General features: G+C 42.6%; 1 protein-coding gene across 2 annotated transcripts in view; it reads right to left on the bottom strand.

The window, feature by feature from the left end:
- The window catches only part of AGAP3 (ArfGAP with GTPase domain, ankyrin repeat and PH domain 3), a 597,692-nt gene that overhangs the window by 457,345 nt on the left and 122,555 nt on the right, over positions 1–17,792 (bottom strand). For both annotated transcript variants that reach the window (XM_033932747.1, XM_033932746.1), the window contains exon 3: positions 1,989–2,076. In XM_033932747.1, coding sequence (XP_033788638.1) covers positions 1,989–2,076 — 88 coding nt within the window. The remainder of the gene's footprint in view (positions 1–1,988; positions 2,077–17,792) is intronic.

The raw sequence follows: 17,792 nt of genomic DNA, 5'->3' as shown, positions 1-17,792 counted from the left end.
TAGTTGGAACCCAAGCACAGTACCGGGTAGAGCTTTGGATTCTTGCCCAGAAATAGCTAAGAAGAAAAAATTTAAAAAATTTAAATTGAATCAGGTTGGCCAGACTGGATGGACCATTCGGGTCTTTATCTGCCGTCATCTACTATGTTACTATGTATTTAGCTCTATCTCAGATCAAAGTTCCTGGTCCAAATCTGTGCCCTCTTTTAACTGGGGCGTATGTTGAGGACTGTTCCCCTGACCCTCCACCTCCATTGAGCCTAACGCAGATGCTGAGAACCCTCGGCAGTTCAAGTAGGCATTCCACATCAGGCTCACAAAATCTGGGGTGAAGCTTTGTACTGCAATTCTCGAGGACCCTAGCAGGGATCCCCAACCGGTTTCTCTTGGGCTCCGCAGCAAGCACATGTCTGCGCTTCGCTAATGCACCTTTAGAGGGCTCTGGATACAGTCTCTTTCCCTGGGTTCAAGCCTCCCGCAGATTCCCAACCCTGGAGGACTCGGAGGAGGCTGAGCCCAGGGCTCCCGCCCCTCCCCTGCATGCTCCGCCACAACCAGGACATCCAACGCAAACCTGGAACGATGCAGGGGTAGAAGGGCCTGAGGGGTCTATCTGTATCGATTTTAAATAAAATTGAGGGGTTTTGAGGAAGACGGAGGCTTAAAAAAAAAAAAAAAAAGACAGTTTAAAATCCAAGATGGCCACCAATACCACCAGCAAAAATTGCACCAAAAACAGCCTGTGGGGAGGGGGACCCTAGCTCTGGCTGCATAAACCTTCAAATATTACTTTTGGAAAACTCCCCCTGGTTTTCCCCATAGGATATAATAATCTTACTCACGGTGCCACATGTCTGCCTGCTTTAGCTTAGGAGTGCAGCTTGGACAAATGGAGAAGAACTCTGCCTCACAGGTTTTCATGACGAACTTGGTCTTTGGGCTGCCAGTAAGACCAAAACTGAGCCTCAGCCCCCGGAAAACCTCACGCTGCAATGAGGGAGGACCACTCAGCTGGACCACTATTAATAAACTAAACCTTAAGCTTAAGGATAGAGCCCGACATAGTTTACAAGAGTTTAAGAAAGGAAAATATAATAAGAATTAGTGGTTATATCGAGAGCAGTGGAAATTATATTTTTCACGTTTTCAGATGTTTTCGAAATAATTGGAAAGAGCCTAAATTACGCAGCTGGACAGGAAAGTTATTTCAAAGCTCAGTAATTTTATAGTAGAGAGATTTCCCTAATTTTCCGATATAGGTAACACCTTTTAACGAGGAGAAAGATAATTTAAGCCTTTGGATAGATCTGGTAATATCAGGTCTCACAGAGTTCCAGAATAGAGGAATTAAAGGGGGGGAAGAGTGCCATGCAAGATCTTAAATGTTAGGCAGGCACATTTAATATAAACCCTAGAGATCACTGGGATCCAGTGAAGTTTTAACAAAAGTGGGGAAACATGATCATATTTGCTTTTTGCAAGGTCAACCTAGCTGCAGTATTCTGGATAAGCCTGGCCAAGCTAGGATGGAGCCAAACAGCATGTGCTCGAGCTCCTGATAAATCAGGGATGCGAGCAGTTATGCAGTTGACAGCCTCTTGAGCTCCAAAAATATGAAAGCAGGCTGGCTAGCTAGGTGCCCACGAGGGCTAATCCTGCTAGCAGCAGACTTCTATTGTGCAAGTCTGTGTCTTCTTCCAGGCAGAGGCCCCACCAACTGGGAACTTTTGGGCACTGAGTCTCCAACCGAACACTAAGAAAAAAATCTCCAGACATAACAAAACCGCAGAGCAAAGCAGAAACACTTCTGAGTAACTTGCTTGCAGAAAAAAACTGAGGGGGCAGGAGCAGCTCCCTGGGAAGGAGGTGGAGTTAAAAAATGATCAACAGCATTCTGCAAGCAACTTGTGGGTTCAGTTGCATTCAGGACTACAAGACACTAGAAATTCAGATTATAGTCTCTCAAATATTAAAGAGCACATATTTACCTTCAGGAGACTCCTCTTGCACATATGTTCCAGTCAAGTACCTGTGCACCAAAGCAGACTTTCCACTAGACAGATTACCCACAATGCCCTACAAAATAAAACAATAATTCAACTGCTTTATTGACAATATTAAGCTGCAATGAGACAGCACTAACATGCACAATATAAGGGGGGTGCGTAATTAATATGGCCCCCATAACCAATATATATATTAGATACACTTTTAGTTAGGGCTTTAAAAGACACTATTATAGCTGAATAATATAAATTCTTCAGTAACCTGTGACACATAGCAAAGTATAAACAGCAACTAGCAGAGTATATTTTTCCTTCATAGAGCAAAATATTATGGTTTAATGTCTGAAACAAGATGCTGGAGCCATAACATAGCAGACCCCTGGAAATAAGCTAAAAGTCACACTGACATACTTGTCGCTTGAGGAGTTAGGGGAAATCATGTGACTATAACCATGTGGTTGCAGAAATGTATTGTTTAGCAAATAAGACACTTTCTGGTAAACATATTTTTCTTAAGTTGTTTAGACGATTTAGAGAGAAAAACATGTTTATAAGAACGAGATATTTGCAATAGAATAGAATATGTCTGTAAGGGTCAACCTGACCTCAGTAAACCAATAGTATGTTGTCCACTTCCTTCTATTACTGACAGAAGTGACAAATAGCATTTGATTAGTTAAGTCACTGTTGCTAAGGAAATTAATAGCAAAATAAAATTAAGAAACCATGTGACTTCAATTTGTCAATGGATTGTGATTGGAAGATGTACCAACTATGTATGTTTAATAATGAATAGCCAGTCACCTGTATTTGGGAAGCCTTTCTGATGTCCCATTATTTTGACAGATGCAGAAATGCTTCTCAATGCTTTGACTAGCTACACTTGAGTGTAGAATTCTTTCTCTGATCTCTCCAGACATAGAATTAAGAACTGAGGAATATATGGAAGTATTAGGAGGCAGGTAGAAAGCCTGTATACATGGTTTTTTCAACCAAACAACATTTCAGTAAATATAAGAACTATATCCAAATAAAATGGTGGTGACTAAGGGCTCTTTTTACTAAGCTGCAGTAGTGTTTTTAGTGCACGCAGAATATTCGTGCACGCTAACCCCGCGCTATGCGGCTAGAACTAACGCCAGCTCAATTGTGGCATTAACGTCTAGCGTGCGCTAAAACCACTAGCACAGCTTAGTAAAAGGAGCCCTATGTATAATTCTACCTGCAATACTTATTTACTTTACTTTTAGTATTTCTAAACCACTTATAGTCGCACTCACCGCTGTCAGATACCTATACCTACTGTATTATTTCCTCTGCCATAATCTCCCAGACCCCAAAATGTCCTGTCTCAATTACATTTAAGCTCTTCTGAGCAGGGACAGCCCATTGTATGTTAAAATGTACAGCACTGCATATGCCTTTCAGCGCTTTTGAAATAATAAATAGTAAATAAGTAGTAGTAGTAGTAGTAGTAGTAGTAGTAAGTAGTTTACATTCAGGTATGTTTGTTTATTTAAGATTTGATATACCGCTCCTGCATTTTACTAACCTAAGGTACTCAAGAATTTTTTCCTTCTCTCTCCTGGTGGACTCACACTCTATCTAATATACCTAGGTTGCATAGGGAGAGGTATGGCTAGTAGGAAAATGGAGGTATTGGTGCCCCTGTATAAGACTTTGGCGAGACATCATTTAGAATATGTGTACATTCAAAAAGATATAAAAAAGATGGAGTCGGTCCAAAGGAAGGCTATTAAAATGGTGTGTGGTCTTCATGATAAGGCTTAAGGGGACAGACATAAAGATCTCAATCTGTATACTTTGGAGGAAAGGAAGGAGAGGGGAGATATGATAGAGACGTTGAAATACCTACATGATGTAAATGCGCATGAGTTGAGTCTCTTTCATTTGATAGGAAGCTCTGGAATGAGAGGGCATAGAATGAAGTTAAGAGGTGATAGGCTCCGGAGTAATCTAAGGAAATACTTTTATACAGAAAGAGTGGTTGATGCGTGGAACAGTCTTCTGGAAGAAGTGGTAGAAACAGACTGAATTCAAGAGGGCCTGGGATAGGCAATGGGATCTTTCGGAGAGAGAAAGAGATAATGGTTACTGCAGATGGGCATACTGGATGGGCATTTGGCCTTTATCTGCCATCATGTTTCTATACCTGGGGCAATGGGGGATTAAGTGATTTGCCAAAATACAAATTTGTGACCAATGGACTTTCTTACAACAATTTAGATTTGTGCTCAATGATTTTTCCTGCCAAAATTCAGATTCATAACCAACGGATTTTCCTACCTCAATCACCTCAAAACCCAACCAATTAGGTTAGAGAATCCACTATATATAAAGACATAGAGAAACATAGAAACATGATGGCAGATAAAGGCCAAATGCCCCATTTAGTCTGCCCATCCACAGTAAGTATTATCTCTTTCTCTCTCTGAGATATCACACGTGCCTATCTCACGACTTCTTGAATACAGACACAGTCTCTGTCTCCACCACTTCTTCCAGGAAACTGTTCCACGTATCTACCACCTTTTCTGTAAAAAAGTATTTTCTTTGATTACTCCTTCATCCTATGTCCTCTCATTCCAGAAATTCCTATTAATTGAAACTCGACCTATGTGCATTTACACCACGTAAGTATTTAAACGTTACTATCATATCTCACCTCTCCCATCTCTACTCTAAAATATACACACTGAGATCTTTAAGTCTGTCCCTATACGCCTTATGATGAAAACCATGCACCATTTTAGTAGTCTTCCTCTGGACTGACTCCATCCTTTTTATATCTTTTTCAAGATGCAGTCTCCAGCATTGTATACAATATTCTAAATGAGGTCTCACCAGTCTTATACAGGGGCATCAATACCTCCTTTTTCCTACTGGCTTACCTCTCCCTATGCAACCTAGCATCCTTCTAGGTTTCACCGTCACCTTTTCAACCTGTTTGGCCACCTTAAGATCATCACATACTATCACACCCAAGTCCCGCTCTTCTGTTGTGCACATAAGTTATTCACCCCATAAACTGTATCGTTCCTTCAGGTTTTTGCAGAAACACTTTCCCCGTTTGTAAGCACTAAGTCCAGTATGACCCCATCCCATGTGGGTTCCATTACCAACTACTGGAACAGTTCTCTTTGTAGAGAATCCAGGATCTCCCTACTTCTAGAAGACCCTGCAGTAGGGATACCCCCAATCAACATTCAGCATGTTAAAATCACCTATTAGTAAAACTTCTCCTTTTTTAGATACTGTATATTCTGAATGTCTACTATTAAATTTCTGTTCACTTCTTCAGTCTGTGAAGAAGACCTGTATAATCACACCAATATAAATATATTTACCATTTCCTCTTTCTACACTGATCCATAGTGCCTCTTCCGGACCCTGCAGATCCTGAAATTGTGTGGCTTTAATATAATCTTTAAAACTACTCCCCCTCCTTTTTTTCCTACCCTGTCTTTCCTGAACAGATTATAGCCTGGTATAACTACATTCCAGTCATGGTTCTCCGTGAACATGTCTCTGTGATCGCCACTAAATCCAACTCATCTTCTTCCATCACTTCTTCTAGATCCAGAATATTGTTTCCCATACTTCGAGCATTAGTATATAATGCTTTCCAGACATTGTCCGCTTTTCCCATCCTTGTAGAGGTATTAAGTGATTTACTTACCTGAGGGCTTATACCACCCGGTGATTTTGATCACCCTGACCCATCACTTCTAGTTTAAAGCCCTCTTCAGTAGATTAGCCAGCCTGTCACCAAAGACACTTCTTCCCTTCTTTGATAGATGGATACCATCCTTGCTCAGCAGCCCTTACAAAATCATTCCATTGTCCAGGAACCCAAAATGCTCTCGAAGACACCATACATACATTCATCTCCAGGATGCGTGTTTCTCTGACTTGGCCCTTACCCTCGACTAGGAAGATGGACAAGAATACCACCTGTGCATCTGACTGCTTCACATTCTGTCCCAAAGACACAAAAGTCAGTTTTGATATGTTCGCAGGGGTACCTGGCAGTATCATCAGTGCCAATGTGGATGAGCAGCATCAGATAACAGTCATCAGGCTAGATGAGTCTTGGCAATCTCTCCGGATTTTGGCACCAGGTAGACAGCATACCTCCTGGGACATCATGTCTGGTCTGCAGATGGACGCTTCTGGACCCCTGAGAAGAGAATCGCCAACCACCACTACTTTACGCCACCTAGTGGTCATGGATCCAGCAATTTTAGGGATTTCAAGCTTTGGTCCTTCCTCTCCATGGGATGCTCTCATCTCCTCTACTTCCAGGGCAACATAATGGTTCTTCATATCAAGAGTGGGTGGAATAACAGTACCAATCTTGCAGGGTTCAGTAATTTGAGTCCAGCTGTCTTCTCTCAGCACAGCTTCTTCTTCCCCACTGCTAGAAATTTTTGATATCTCATGAACCATTTCATCGATGTACCTCTCATTGTCACAGATGCTTCTCAGTCTTGATACCTCCTTTCTCAATTCCTTTACTTCTTTAATGAGGGATTAAAGCTGAAGACAGCTGGCACATTGAACCACTCCCTCTGCCTAGGAAACATTTTCTGTCTGCACAGAGACAGAAGCTGTAGCTTTGGTGACATGATGTTTCCCAGCCATAATGTGGTTGTAGAAGTACTTACACCTGGAAGAAAAAAGAACAGAAAAGTCCTACCAAAGCGATGCCCTGTTCCTGGTTGGCTGATGAGCCAAAAAAAAAAAAAGCTTCACTTTGGGGTGGTTGGGTGGGAATTAACATCAAGGGGCATCTGTGAAGTCTGATCTCTAAGTCCATCCTCAGAGTTCAGTCTCCAAACTGCAGACCACACAGCATACATATATAACATAGTAACATAGTAGATGACGGCAGATAAAGACCCGAATGGTCCATCCAGTCTGCCCAACCTGATTCAATTTAAATTTTTTCTTCTTAGCTATTTCTGGACAAGAATCCAAAGCTTTACCCGGTACTGTGCTTGGGTTCCAACTGCCAAAATCTCTGTTAAGACTTACTCCAGCCCATCTACACCCTCCCAGCATTTTACTCTCCACCACCTCTCACGGGAGCGCATTCCAGGCATCCACTACCCTCTCCGTAAAGTAGAATTTCCTAACATTGCCCCTGAATCTACCACCCCTCAACCTCAAATTATGTCCTCTGGTTTTACCATTTTCCTTTCTCTGGAAAAGATTTTGTTCTACGTTAATACCCTTCAAGTATTTGAACGTCTGAATCATATCTCCCCTGTCTCTCCTTTCCTCTAGGGTATACATATTCAGGGCTTCCAGTCTCTCCTCATACATCTTCTGGCGCAAGCCTCCTATCATTTTCGTCGCCCTCCTCTGGACCGCCTCAAGTCTTCTTACGTCTTTCGCCAGATACGGTCTCCAAAACTGAACACAATACTCCAAGTGGGGCTTCACCAATGACCTGTACAGGGGCATCAACACCTTCTTCCTTCTACTGACTACGCCTCTCTTTATACAGCCCAGCATCCTTCTGGCAGCAGCCACTGCCTTGTCACACTGTTTTTTCGCCTTTAGATCTTCGGACACTATCACCCCAAGGTCCCTCTCCCCGTCCGTGCATATCAGCTTCTCTCCTCCCAGCATATACGGTTCCTTCCTATTATTAATCCCCAAATGCATTACTCTGCATTTCTTTGCATTGAATTTTAGTTGCCAGGCATTAGACCATTCCTCTAACTTTTGCAGATCCTTTTTCATGTTTTCCACTCCCTCTTCGGTGTCTACTCTGTTACAAATCTTGGTATCATCTGCAAAAAGGCACACTTTTCCTTCTAACCCTTCAGCAATGTCACTCACATACATATTGAACAGGATTGGCCCCAGCACCGAACCCTGAGGGACTCCACTAGTCACTTTTCCTTCCTTCGAGCGACTTCCATTAACCACCACCCTCTGGCGTCTGTCCGACAGCCAGTTTCTGACCCAGTTCACCACTTTGGTTCCTAACTTCAGCCCTTCAAGTTTGTTCAACAGCCTCCTATGAGGAACTGTATCAAAGGCTTTGCTGAAATCCAAGTAAATTACATCTAGCATATGTCCTCGATCCAGCTCTCTGGTCACCCAATCAAAAAATTCAATCAGGTTCGTTTGGCACGATTTACCTTTTGTAAAGCCATGTTGCCTCGGATCCTCTAACCCATTAGATTCAAGGAAGTACACTATCCTTTCTTTTAGCAACACTTCCATTATTTTTCCAACAATTGAAGTGAGGCTCACCGGCCTGTAGTTTCCTGCTTCATCCCTGTGACCACTTTTATGAATAGGGACCACATCCGCTCTCCTCCAATCCCCAGGAATCACTCCCGTCTCCAGAGATTTGTTGAACAAGTCTTTAATAGGACTCGCCAGAACCTCTCTGAGCTCCTGGGATCCTGGGATGGATCCCGTCTGGTCCCATCGCTTTGTCCACCTTCAGTTTTTCAAGTTGCTCATAAACACTCTCCTCTGTGAACGGCGCAGAATCTACTCCATTTTCTCGTGTAACTTTGCCAGACAATCTCGGTCCTTCTCCAGGATTTTCTTCTGTGAACACAGAACAGAAGTATTTGTTTAGCACATTTGCTTTCTCCTCATCACTCTCCACATATTTGTTCCCAGCATCTTTTAGCCTAGCAATTCCATTTTTTATCTTCCTCCTTTCACTAATATATTAGAAAAAATTTTTATCTCCCTTTTTTACATTTTTAGCCATTTGTTCTTCCGCCTGTGCCTTCGCCAAACGTATCTCTCTCTTGGCTTCTTTCAGTTTCACCCTGTAGTCCTTTCTGCTCTCCTCTTCTTGGGTTTTTTTATATTTCATGAATGCCAACTCTTTCGCCTTTATTTTCTCAGCCACTAGGTTGGAGAACCATATCGGCTTCTTTTTTCTCTTGTTTTTATTGATTTTCTTCACATAAAGGTCCGTAGCCATTTTTATCGCTCCTTTCAGCTTAGACCACTGTCTTTTTCCACTTCTTTTATGTCCTCCCATCCTAACAGCTCTTTCTTCAGGTACTTTCCCATTGCATTAAAGTCCATACGTTTGAAATCTAGGACTTTAAGTATCGTGCGGCCGCTCTCCACTTTAGCCGTTATATCAAACCAAACCGTTTGATGATCGCTACTACCCAGGTGAGCACCCACTCGAACATTAGAGATACTCTCTCCATTTGTGAGGACCAGATCCAATATCGCTTTTTCCCTTGTGGGTTCCGTCACCATTTGTCTGAGCAGAGCCTCTTGAAAGGCATCCACAATCTCCCTACTTCTTTCCGATTCCGCAGACGGAACATTCCAGTCCGCATCCGGCAGGTTGAAATCTCCCAACAGCAGAACCTCCTCTTTCCTTCCAAACTTTTGGATATCCACAATCAGATCCTTATCAATTTGCTGCGATTGAGTCAGAGGTCTGTAGACTACACCCACGTAGATAGAAGTTCCATTTTCTCTTTTCAGAGCAATCCATATCGCTTCTTCCTCTCCCCAGGTCCCTTGCATTTTGGTCGCTTGGATATTGATCTTTACATAGAGAGCTACTCCTCCACCTTTTTGACCATCTCTGTCCTTCCTAAAAAGATTATATCCCGGTATGTTTGCATCCCATCCATGTGATTCACTGAACCATGTCTCTGTGATAGCAACAATATCTAGATCTGCCTCTAATATCAGGGCTTGCAGATCATGAACTTTGTTGCTTAGACTGCGAGCATTTGTGGTCATCGCTTTCCAGCTATTTTTCAGCGATAATCTCCTTTTTCGTATGGATTTTTGTGTCGTTTCACTTTCCGTTGCAATACTAAGAAATGAGTTGCTGATATTGCTTATGTTGCAGCCTTTACTACTATCACATCTTTTCTTTTGCCGGGGGTAGTCTCTATAATTGTCCTTCGTACAAACACCACCCCCACCTTCTAGTTTAAATGCCTAGAAAAATATTGTCTAAATTTCTCTGCAAGGTTTCTTTTTCCTGCTGTAGTAATATGTAGCCCATCAGTGCAATATAGCTTCTTGTCCTTCCATGTATTTCCCCATCCTCCTATGTACCTGAAGCCTTCTTGATGACACCAGGCTCTGAGCCATCTATTGAAGTCCTCTGTGTTTTTCACTCTTTGCTCTCCCTTTCCATATGCAGGCAGTATTTCAGAAAAAGCTAAAGTCTTTACAAAAGGTTTCACGCCCTCACCAAGCTCCCGAAAAGCTTTCTGTGTTGCAAGTGTGGAGTTGTTGCCCAGGTCATTTGTTCCCAGATGGATAACAACATTATTGTTAAAATCCTTAGTTTCTTCCTTAATTATAGTCAGTATTTGCCTTGAACTCCTGGTAGCTGAGGATCCTGGAAGACATTTCACTATTTTGGTCTCCTCACCCTGTGTTCCAAGGTTAATGCCTCTGATGATGGAATCCCCCAACAGTAATAGTTTTCTGTTTTTGGCTTTTTAATTTGTACTTAGGGTGCGCTTGTTCTCTTTAGTTACCTTCATTGGTTCCAGTCCCACCTCCCTTCTGTTTTCCTGAGTATCGCAGTGCACTAGTGGAGCGAAGGAATTCTGTAGAGGTAATATTTGTGAAGGTGGATACATGTCGCAGTCTTCCTGAGCCTACTGTGACCCATTTATTCCTGGGCTGTTTTATTCTTTGAGGTAGAGGTGGTAAGTTGGTATGATTTTGTGGAGTGATGGAAGCTGCTTTAATTGTATTCAATTCCTGTTTAAGTTTGCAGAGCTCCTCCTTAATACTGGCAAGTTGAAGACAGATGGGGCAAGCCTTAAGCCTCCAAATAGTATGTCTTGGAATTAAAGCACCACAGTGATTGCATAGAATAAAGGTCATCTTGATTGGTTGTGAAGTCCTGATTATATGGGTCTCTATATATGAATAGTGGTCCCTGGGGTTGGTGGGACTATAAGTCTTACCCTTATTCCTATGAAGGGAAAGTGAAAGAGGAAATAAGATTTAACAGAGGAAAGAGAAGGGTTTATTTTTTGTGTTTTTTTAATATTTTTTTTTAGTAAGAAACAGGGAGGAGAAGAGAAATTAAGCAGATATAATGCTGAAAACCAGTTAAAAGAGCAGAATATGAAATTCTGAGTAACTTAGCTTTTAGAAGTTCACAGGGCAGCCTTGTTCACAGCAATGTCCCAAAGATAATGCAATTAACTTTAGAAGTAAAACAGAGCCCCTCCCTTCTCCACCTAATCAGCAGAAAACAATGGCTGAATACTAGTAAGACAGAAATATAGGCTCTATACCACCTAAAACACAGTATTTTAAACAAAAATGCAGGTTCTATCAGTGCTACCCTAAAACATAGGATTTATAACAGGATTTTCCCTACTTTAGTCACCCTGAGCCACAGGCACCAGGATTTAATTAGAGTTAACAAAGTCTTACCCTTTTTCCTATGAAGAGGAAATAAGATTTAACAGAGGAAAGAGAAGGGTTTATTTTTTTGTGTTTTTTTATATTTTTTTTAGTAAGAAACAGGGAGGAGAAGAGAAATTAAGCAGATATAATGCTGAAAACCAGTTAAAAGAGCAAAATATGAAATGCTGAGTAACTTAGCTTTTAGAAGTTCACAGGGCAGCCTTGTTTCAGCATACCCTGAAGAAAGCCATAGTATGATGGCTGAAACATCGGTTTCACCCACTCAAATACAACAAGACCCATACAACAATACTATGATGATTTGGCATCCAACAGCACCATAAAGGTACTGAATTCTTTCAATACTCCTATATCCTATAGTGATCACACTGCCATTGGAATTTCCACAATTCTAACCACTGCTGCCCTAATCTGCATGAGGAGGAGGAAAGGAATTGTGAGTACCAAGGAACATAACATAACATAAAAACTAATACTATTAGGTTCTATGCGGTTCACAGAGATTAGCAATACAAATGAATAAACAACCAGTATCTAACTTCCAAAAGATTATATGAAAAGATACATCTTTAAAGCATGTCGAAATTGTTGATACGAATTTGAAAATATAAATATATGAGTCAAATCCCTAATCCATGAGGCTGCCTGGAAGGACAATTGTTCCTGGAATTTATTATATTTGCATCCCTTTGCAGAAGGAAATAAGAATAGTGAGTGAGATTTTCTAGAATGTTTTGAATTTGTAATGATGAAAGATTCCACAAGATACTCTGGGATTAAACCTATTAATGCCTTAAAACAAATATAGCCAAACTTAAATTTAAATCCGTGCTTCAACCAGAAGCCAATGCAGTTGACGATAGAAATCAACTCCATGATCATACTTCTTTAGACCAAAAATTAATCTAACTGCTGCATTCTGTTTTATGCGCAGTCTTTCAAGATTATTTTTTGAGCTCCGGCAAGATGGACGATGTTACAATAATCAAGCTGACTAAGGACCAATGATTGGACTAACAGTCAAAAGGAATTAATATCAAAAGATGCTCTAATAGTTCTTAATTTCCATAGAGTATAGAAACCCAGGGTTTCAATGATGCTTCTGCTAGCGACATCAACTTCCTACAATTCCAGCCTCAGCTGTAGACCCTCAATACTCTACATCCCCATCAACTGCTCCTAGTTCTTTCTCCAGTGGTATACTGCATCCACTCATTCTCCTTCCTATCCAATCCACAGTCATACTGAACACCCTTACTCACCCTTGCCCCTCTGTTTCTCTTGCTCATGCTCCCCTCCACTTCTAAGGAGGTTAGAGCAAGAATGCAGTCAGTGTTTCAGACCACAACCCTCCCTCCTTGCTGCCCACAGTAGGTATCATTTTGAACCACACTAATACTGCATGAAACTTTGGCCCAGCAGCAGAGGATGACTAAGTCAGAGGTACTGCACTGCCACTATTCTCTTCTTCACAAAAAAGGATAGTTTCTGAGTAAGGAGGCAAAAGATTCACTTTTGTTATGGTACACTTTGGCTTTCACTGGCCCACAGAACATCCGCAAGAATGGACAAATTAACAGAAAGGGCTGAATTGTGAAGCTCTTCTTGCAATACTACTATTGCATGAGACAAAGTTAGATCGTAAAATTCATGGCCCTTGTCCAGACAGTGGGGATCCAGGGGAGCAGAAAGGGAACTGGTGTTAAGTTTACTTTTATGTTTAGACAGCCGGGTCCTGATTTTCCTGCTGGTACGTCCCACGTATATAAGGTTACATGGACAGGTGATAATGTAAATAACCCACTGAGAGTCACAGGTAGTCTCAAATTATAAACCCGCTGGGTTTGAGGTTGTTGCCAGCTGGAAATAGAAAGAGTATTGCGGCACATATTACAGTGACCGCATGCTGCATGACTCCCTAAATCTGAACTAGACCGGGGTGTCACGCAGCATGCTGATGTTCTGCAAGATGCTCGGCAGAATATATTGCTCAAGTCAGGCAATTTCGCCACTAGCTGTTTGAAATACAAATACATGTAAAAACTGTAAATAAGGATCCTGCTCGCCAGCATAGTCCAGAATACAGCCTTCACGTCCTGTAAGTGCTGAGGCAGAACAATTGATTATCAAATCCTGGAGGAGAACAGACTCTGTAAATGGAATCTAGTTGTCTTGGAGCCACCGTGAGAAAGGCATTTGCAAGAAGTGTCTCATTAAAAAAATGCCATATAAAGGTAACGAGGAGCTCTTTGGGAGGCTAAGTATCATAAGAACATAAGAATAGCCTTACTGGGTCAGACACATGGTCCATCAAGTCTAGTAGCGCGTTCTCACGGTGGCCAATCCAGGTCACTAGTACCTGGCCAAAACCCAAGGTGTAGCAATATTCCATGCTACTAAAACAGGGCAAGCAGTGGCTTCCCCCATGTCTTTCTCAATAACAGACTATGGACTTTTCCTCCAGGAACTTGTCCAAACCTTTCTTAAAACCAGCTACGCTATCCGTTCTTACCACATCCTCTGGCAATGCGTTCCAGAGCTTAACTATTCTCTGAGTGAAAAAAAAAACTTTCCTCCTATTGGTTTTAAAAGTATTTCCCTGGAACTTCATTGAGTGTCACCTAATCTTTGTAATTTTTGACAAAGTGAAAAATTGATTCACTTGTACTCATTCTATTCCACTCAGGATTTTGTAGACTTCAATCATATTTCCCTTCAGCCGTCTCTTTTCCAAGCTGAAGAGCCCTAACCGTTTTAGTCTTTCCTCATATGCGAGGAGTTCTATCCCCTTTACCATCTTGGTTGCTCTTCTTTGAACCTTTTCTAGCACCACTATATCTTTCTTGATATAAGGAGATCAGAATTGAATGCAATACTCCAGGTGATGTCGCACCATGGAGTGATACAGGGGTATTATGACATTCTTAGTCTTGTTAACCATCACTTTTTTAAATACCCAGTATCCTGTTTGCTTTTTTGGCCACCGCCGCACATTGGGCGGAAGGTTTCATTGTATTGTCTACAATGATACCCAGATCTTTTTCTTGGGCGCTAACCACCAAGGTGGACTCTAGCATCCGATTCAGGTTATTCTTCCCAATGTGCATCACTTTGCATTGATCCACAGTAAATTTCATCTGCCATTTGGATGCTCAGTCTTCCAATTTCCTAAGGTCCGCCTGCAATTTTTCACAATCCGCATGCGTTTCAACAACTTTGAACAGTTTAATAATAATAACTTTATTTTTCTATACTGCCAACACCCAAAAGGTTCTAGGCGGTTCACAGATTAAGGGTATATTAGTGACAGAAAAAGAAACACAGATGGGATAGTACGCCTTAGGAAACCAGATAGGAATTATGTAGAATTGGATTCCGATAAAGCCAAACTACTAAATGAATACTTCTGCTCAGTCTTTACCTGCAAGGCGCCGGGGCCCGGTCCAGTTGCAGACAAGGGAAAGCTCGGAAGACCTGTTTCAGAATTTCAAGTTTATGCCCAGCAGCGTGAACTATCAAGACACAAAGTGAAAAAAGCTATGGGACCAGACAATCTACACCCCAGGATGCTTAGAGTTGAGTGATGTCCTGGCGGAACCATTATCCGCGCTCTTCAATCTTTCCCTAAGTACAGGAAGGGTCCCGTCGGACTGGAAGACAGTTAACGTCATTCCACTCCACAAAAAGGGATGCAGGACAAAGGCTGCGAATTACATGGAAACACTAATTAAACATAAATTAGATACGATCCTGAACGAGGAGAATCTACGTGATCCCCATCAACATGGATTTACAAAGGGAAGGTCCTGCCAATCCAATCTAATCAGCTTCTTTGACTGGGTAACAAGAAAGCTGGATATGGGGGAGTCCCTGGACATCGTGTACCTGGACTTTAGTAAAGCTTTCGATAGCATCCCACACAGCAGGTTATTAAGCAAGATGAGCTCGATGGGATTAGGAGAAACATTTAACTGCATGGATCAAAGACTGGCTAAGCGGTAGACTTCAGAGGGTGGTGGTCAGCGGTACCCTCTCAGAAACGTCGAGGGTGATCAGTGGAGTGCCGCAGGGCTCGGTACTGGGCCCGATCCTATTTAACATATTTGTAAGAGACTTAACTCAGGGGCTTCAGAGTAAAATAACATTATTTGCCGATGAAGCCAAACTATGCAACATAGTAGGCAAAAGCACATTGCCCGACAGTATGACACAGGACCTACTCTTACTGGAACATTGGTCCTCAACTTGGCAACTAAGCTTCAATGCCAAAAAGTGCAAGGTCATGCACCTTGGCAGCAGAAATCCGTGCAGAACTTACACCCTAAATGGCAAGACCTTAGCTAGGACTGCAGCAGAACGAGACTTAGGAGTGATCATTAGCGAAGACATGAAAACGGCCAATCAAGTGGAGAAAGTTTCATCCAAGGCTAGACAAATGATGGGTTGTATCCGGAGAAGTTTCGTCAACCCGAAGTCATAATGCCATTGTACAGATCCATGGTGAGACCTCATCTGGAATATTGTGTACAATTCTGGAAGCCACATTACCAAAAAGATGTGCTGAGAGTTGAATCGGTTCAGCGAATGGCCAGTAGGGCGGTCTCGGGACTCAAGGATCGAGGAAAGGCTGAGTAAATTGCAGCTATACTCACTCGAGGAACGTAGAGAAAGAGGAGACATGACTGAGACGTTCAAATATATCACGGGCTGTATCGAGGTGGAAGATGATATCTTTTTCCTTAAAGGACCCACGGCCACAAGAGGGCATCCGCTGAAAATCAGGGGCGGGAAATTTCATGGCGAAAGGGTGGTTGATCATTGGCATGAACTTCCACTGCAGGTGATTGAGGCCAGCAGTGTGCCAGATTTCAAGAGAAAATGGGAAAGGCATGAGGGATCTCTTGGGGGAAGAAATTAGGGGGGTTGGGTCATTAGAGTGGGCAGACTTGGTGGGCTGTGGCCCTTTTCTGCCATCGTTTTCTATGTTTCTATGTTTCCAGTGATGATACAAAGCACACAGAAAAGCAGTACAATATTTCAATAGTGAAAAAAACAATAAGAAACTATGACGTAGTCATCATTCAAGTAATACATTTTTGAACAAATAGGTCTTAACCAGTTTTCTAAAGGTGCAATAAGATGCAGATTGATGAATCAGCTCATCTAACCATACTTGAACTTTACCTGCTTGATAAGCAAAAGATCATCTCACTCGTCGTTCCAATTTCCAGATCATTTATAAATAAGTTAAATAGCACCAGTCCCAGTACAGACCCCTGCGACACTCCACTGTTTACTCTCCTCCATTGAGAAAATGACCATTTAACCCTACCCTGTTTTCTATCCGATAACCAATTCCTAATCTACAACTGAACTTTACCACCTATCCCATGACACTTCAATTTTCTCAAGAGCCTCTCGTGAAGAACTTTATCAAAAGCTATATGAAAATCTAGATACACTATATCACAGTTCTTCAACCGCCGGTCCGCAAAAAAATCTTGCCGATCCGCAAAGGATTCAGTCCCCGCCGCAACGAAAGGCCGGCATCAGCTGACTTGCAACTTCCTGTTGCAGTCGCTGTGCCGGGACTCCTGCCTTCCACCGCGTTTGCCTCCTGCCTTGTCTCCGCACCTCCAGACCACCAGCGGCAGTTCTGTGTGCTTTTAACTTCGGCACAGAGCTGCCCCTAAACAGTAGTTTAGCGCGGTTTCATGAGGCAGCCTCGGGGCCTTTGCTAGGCCGGCCCACATCGCATCATCGAAGCAGGCCGGCCTAGCAAAGGCCCCGAGGCTGCCTCATGAAACCGCGCTAAACTACTGCTTAGGGGCAGCTCTGTGCCGAAGTTAAAAGCACACAGAGCTGCCGCTGGTGGTCTGGACTCTTAGGCCGCTGAAGGAGGGCAAAGAGCAGCTGTCCTGGAGGTTTCCCTTGCTCTCGCCTTTGCAGGTCCCTTTTTTTTTTCCTTCAAACGGCAACGGGCCCCAGCATCGTCATCAATCAAGTAAGTTCCACTGTTCCTTGCAAGCGGTTCTGCTCGGCCAAAGCTTCCGCTCTGACAAGAGCCACCCTCAGGGGAAAGAAAGTGACCCGCAAAGGTGAGGGGAAGGGCGGCAGATGATGAAAGTGGGGGGGGGGGAGAGAGAGAGAGAGAGAAGGGGCAGATGATGGAATGGAGGAGATGAGAGAGAGAGAAGGGGGACAGATGATGGAAGTGAGAAGAAGGGAGAGTACAGAAGGCAGATGGATGTCAGTTGAGAGGGGAGAGCAGATGCTGAATGGAAGTGGGGAAAGAACACATACTGGATGGAAGGAGGAGATAAATAAAGGGGGAAGAAAATAGTAAGA

This window comes from Geotrypetes seraphini, chromosome 2, assembly GCF_902459505.1.
Source record: "Geotrypetes seraphini chromosome 2, aGeoSer1.1, whole genome shotgun sequence".
In the NCBI taxonomy this organism is placed as follows: Eukaryota; Metazoa; Chordata; class Amphibia; order Gymnophiona; family Dermophiidae; genus Geotrypetes; species Geotrypetes seraphini.
Note: the sequence above shows the minus strand (reverse complement) of the source record. Positions and strands in the feature narration are given on the sequence as shown.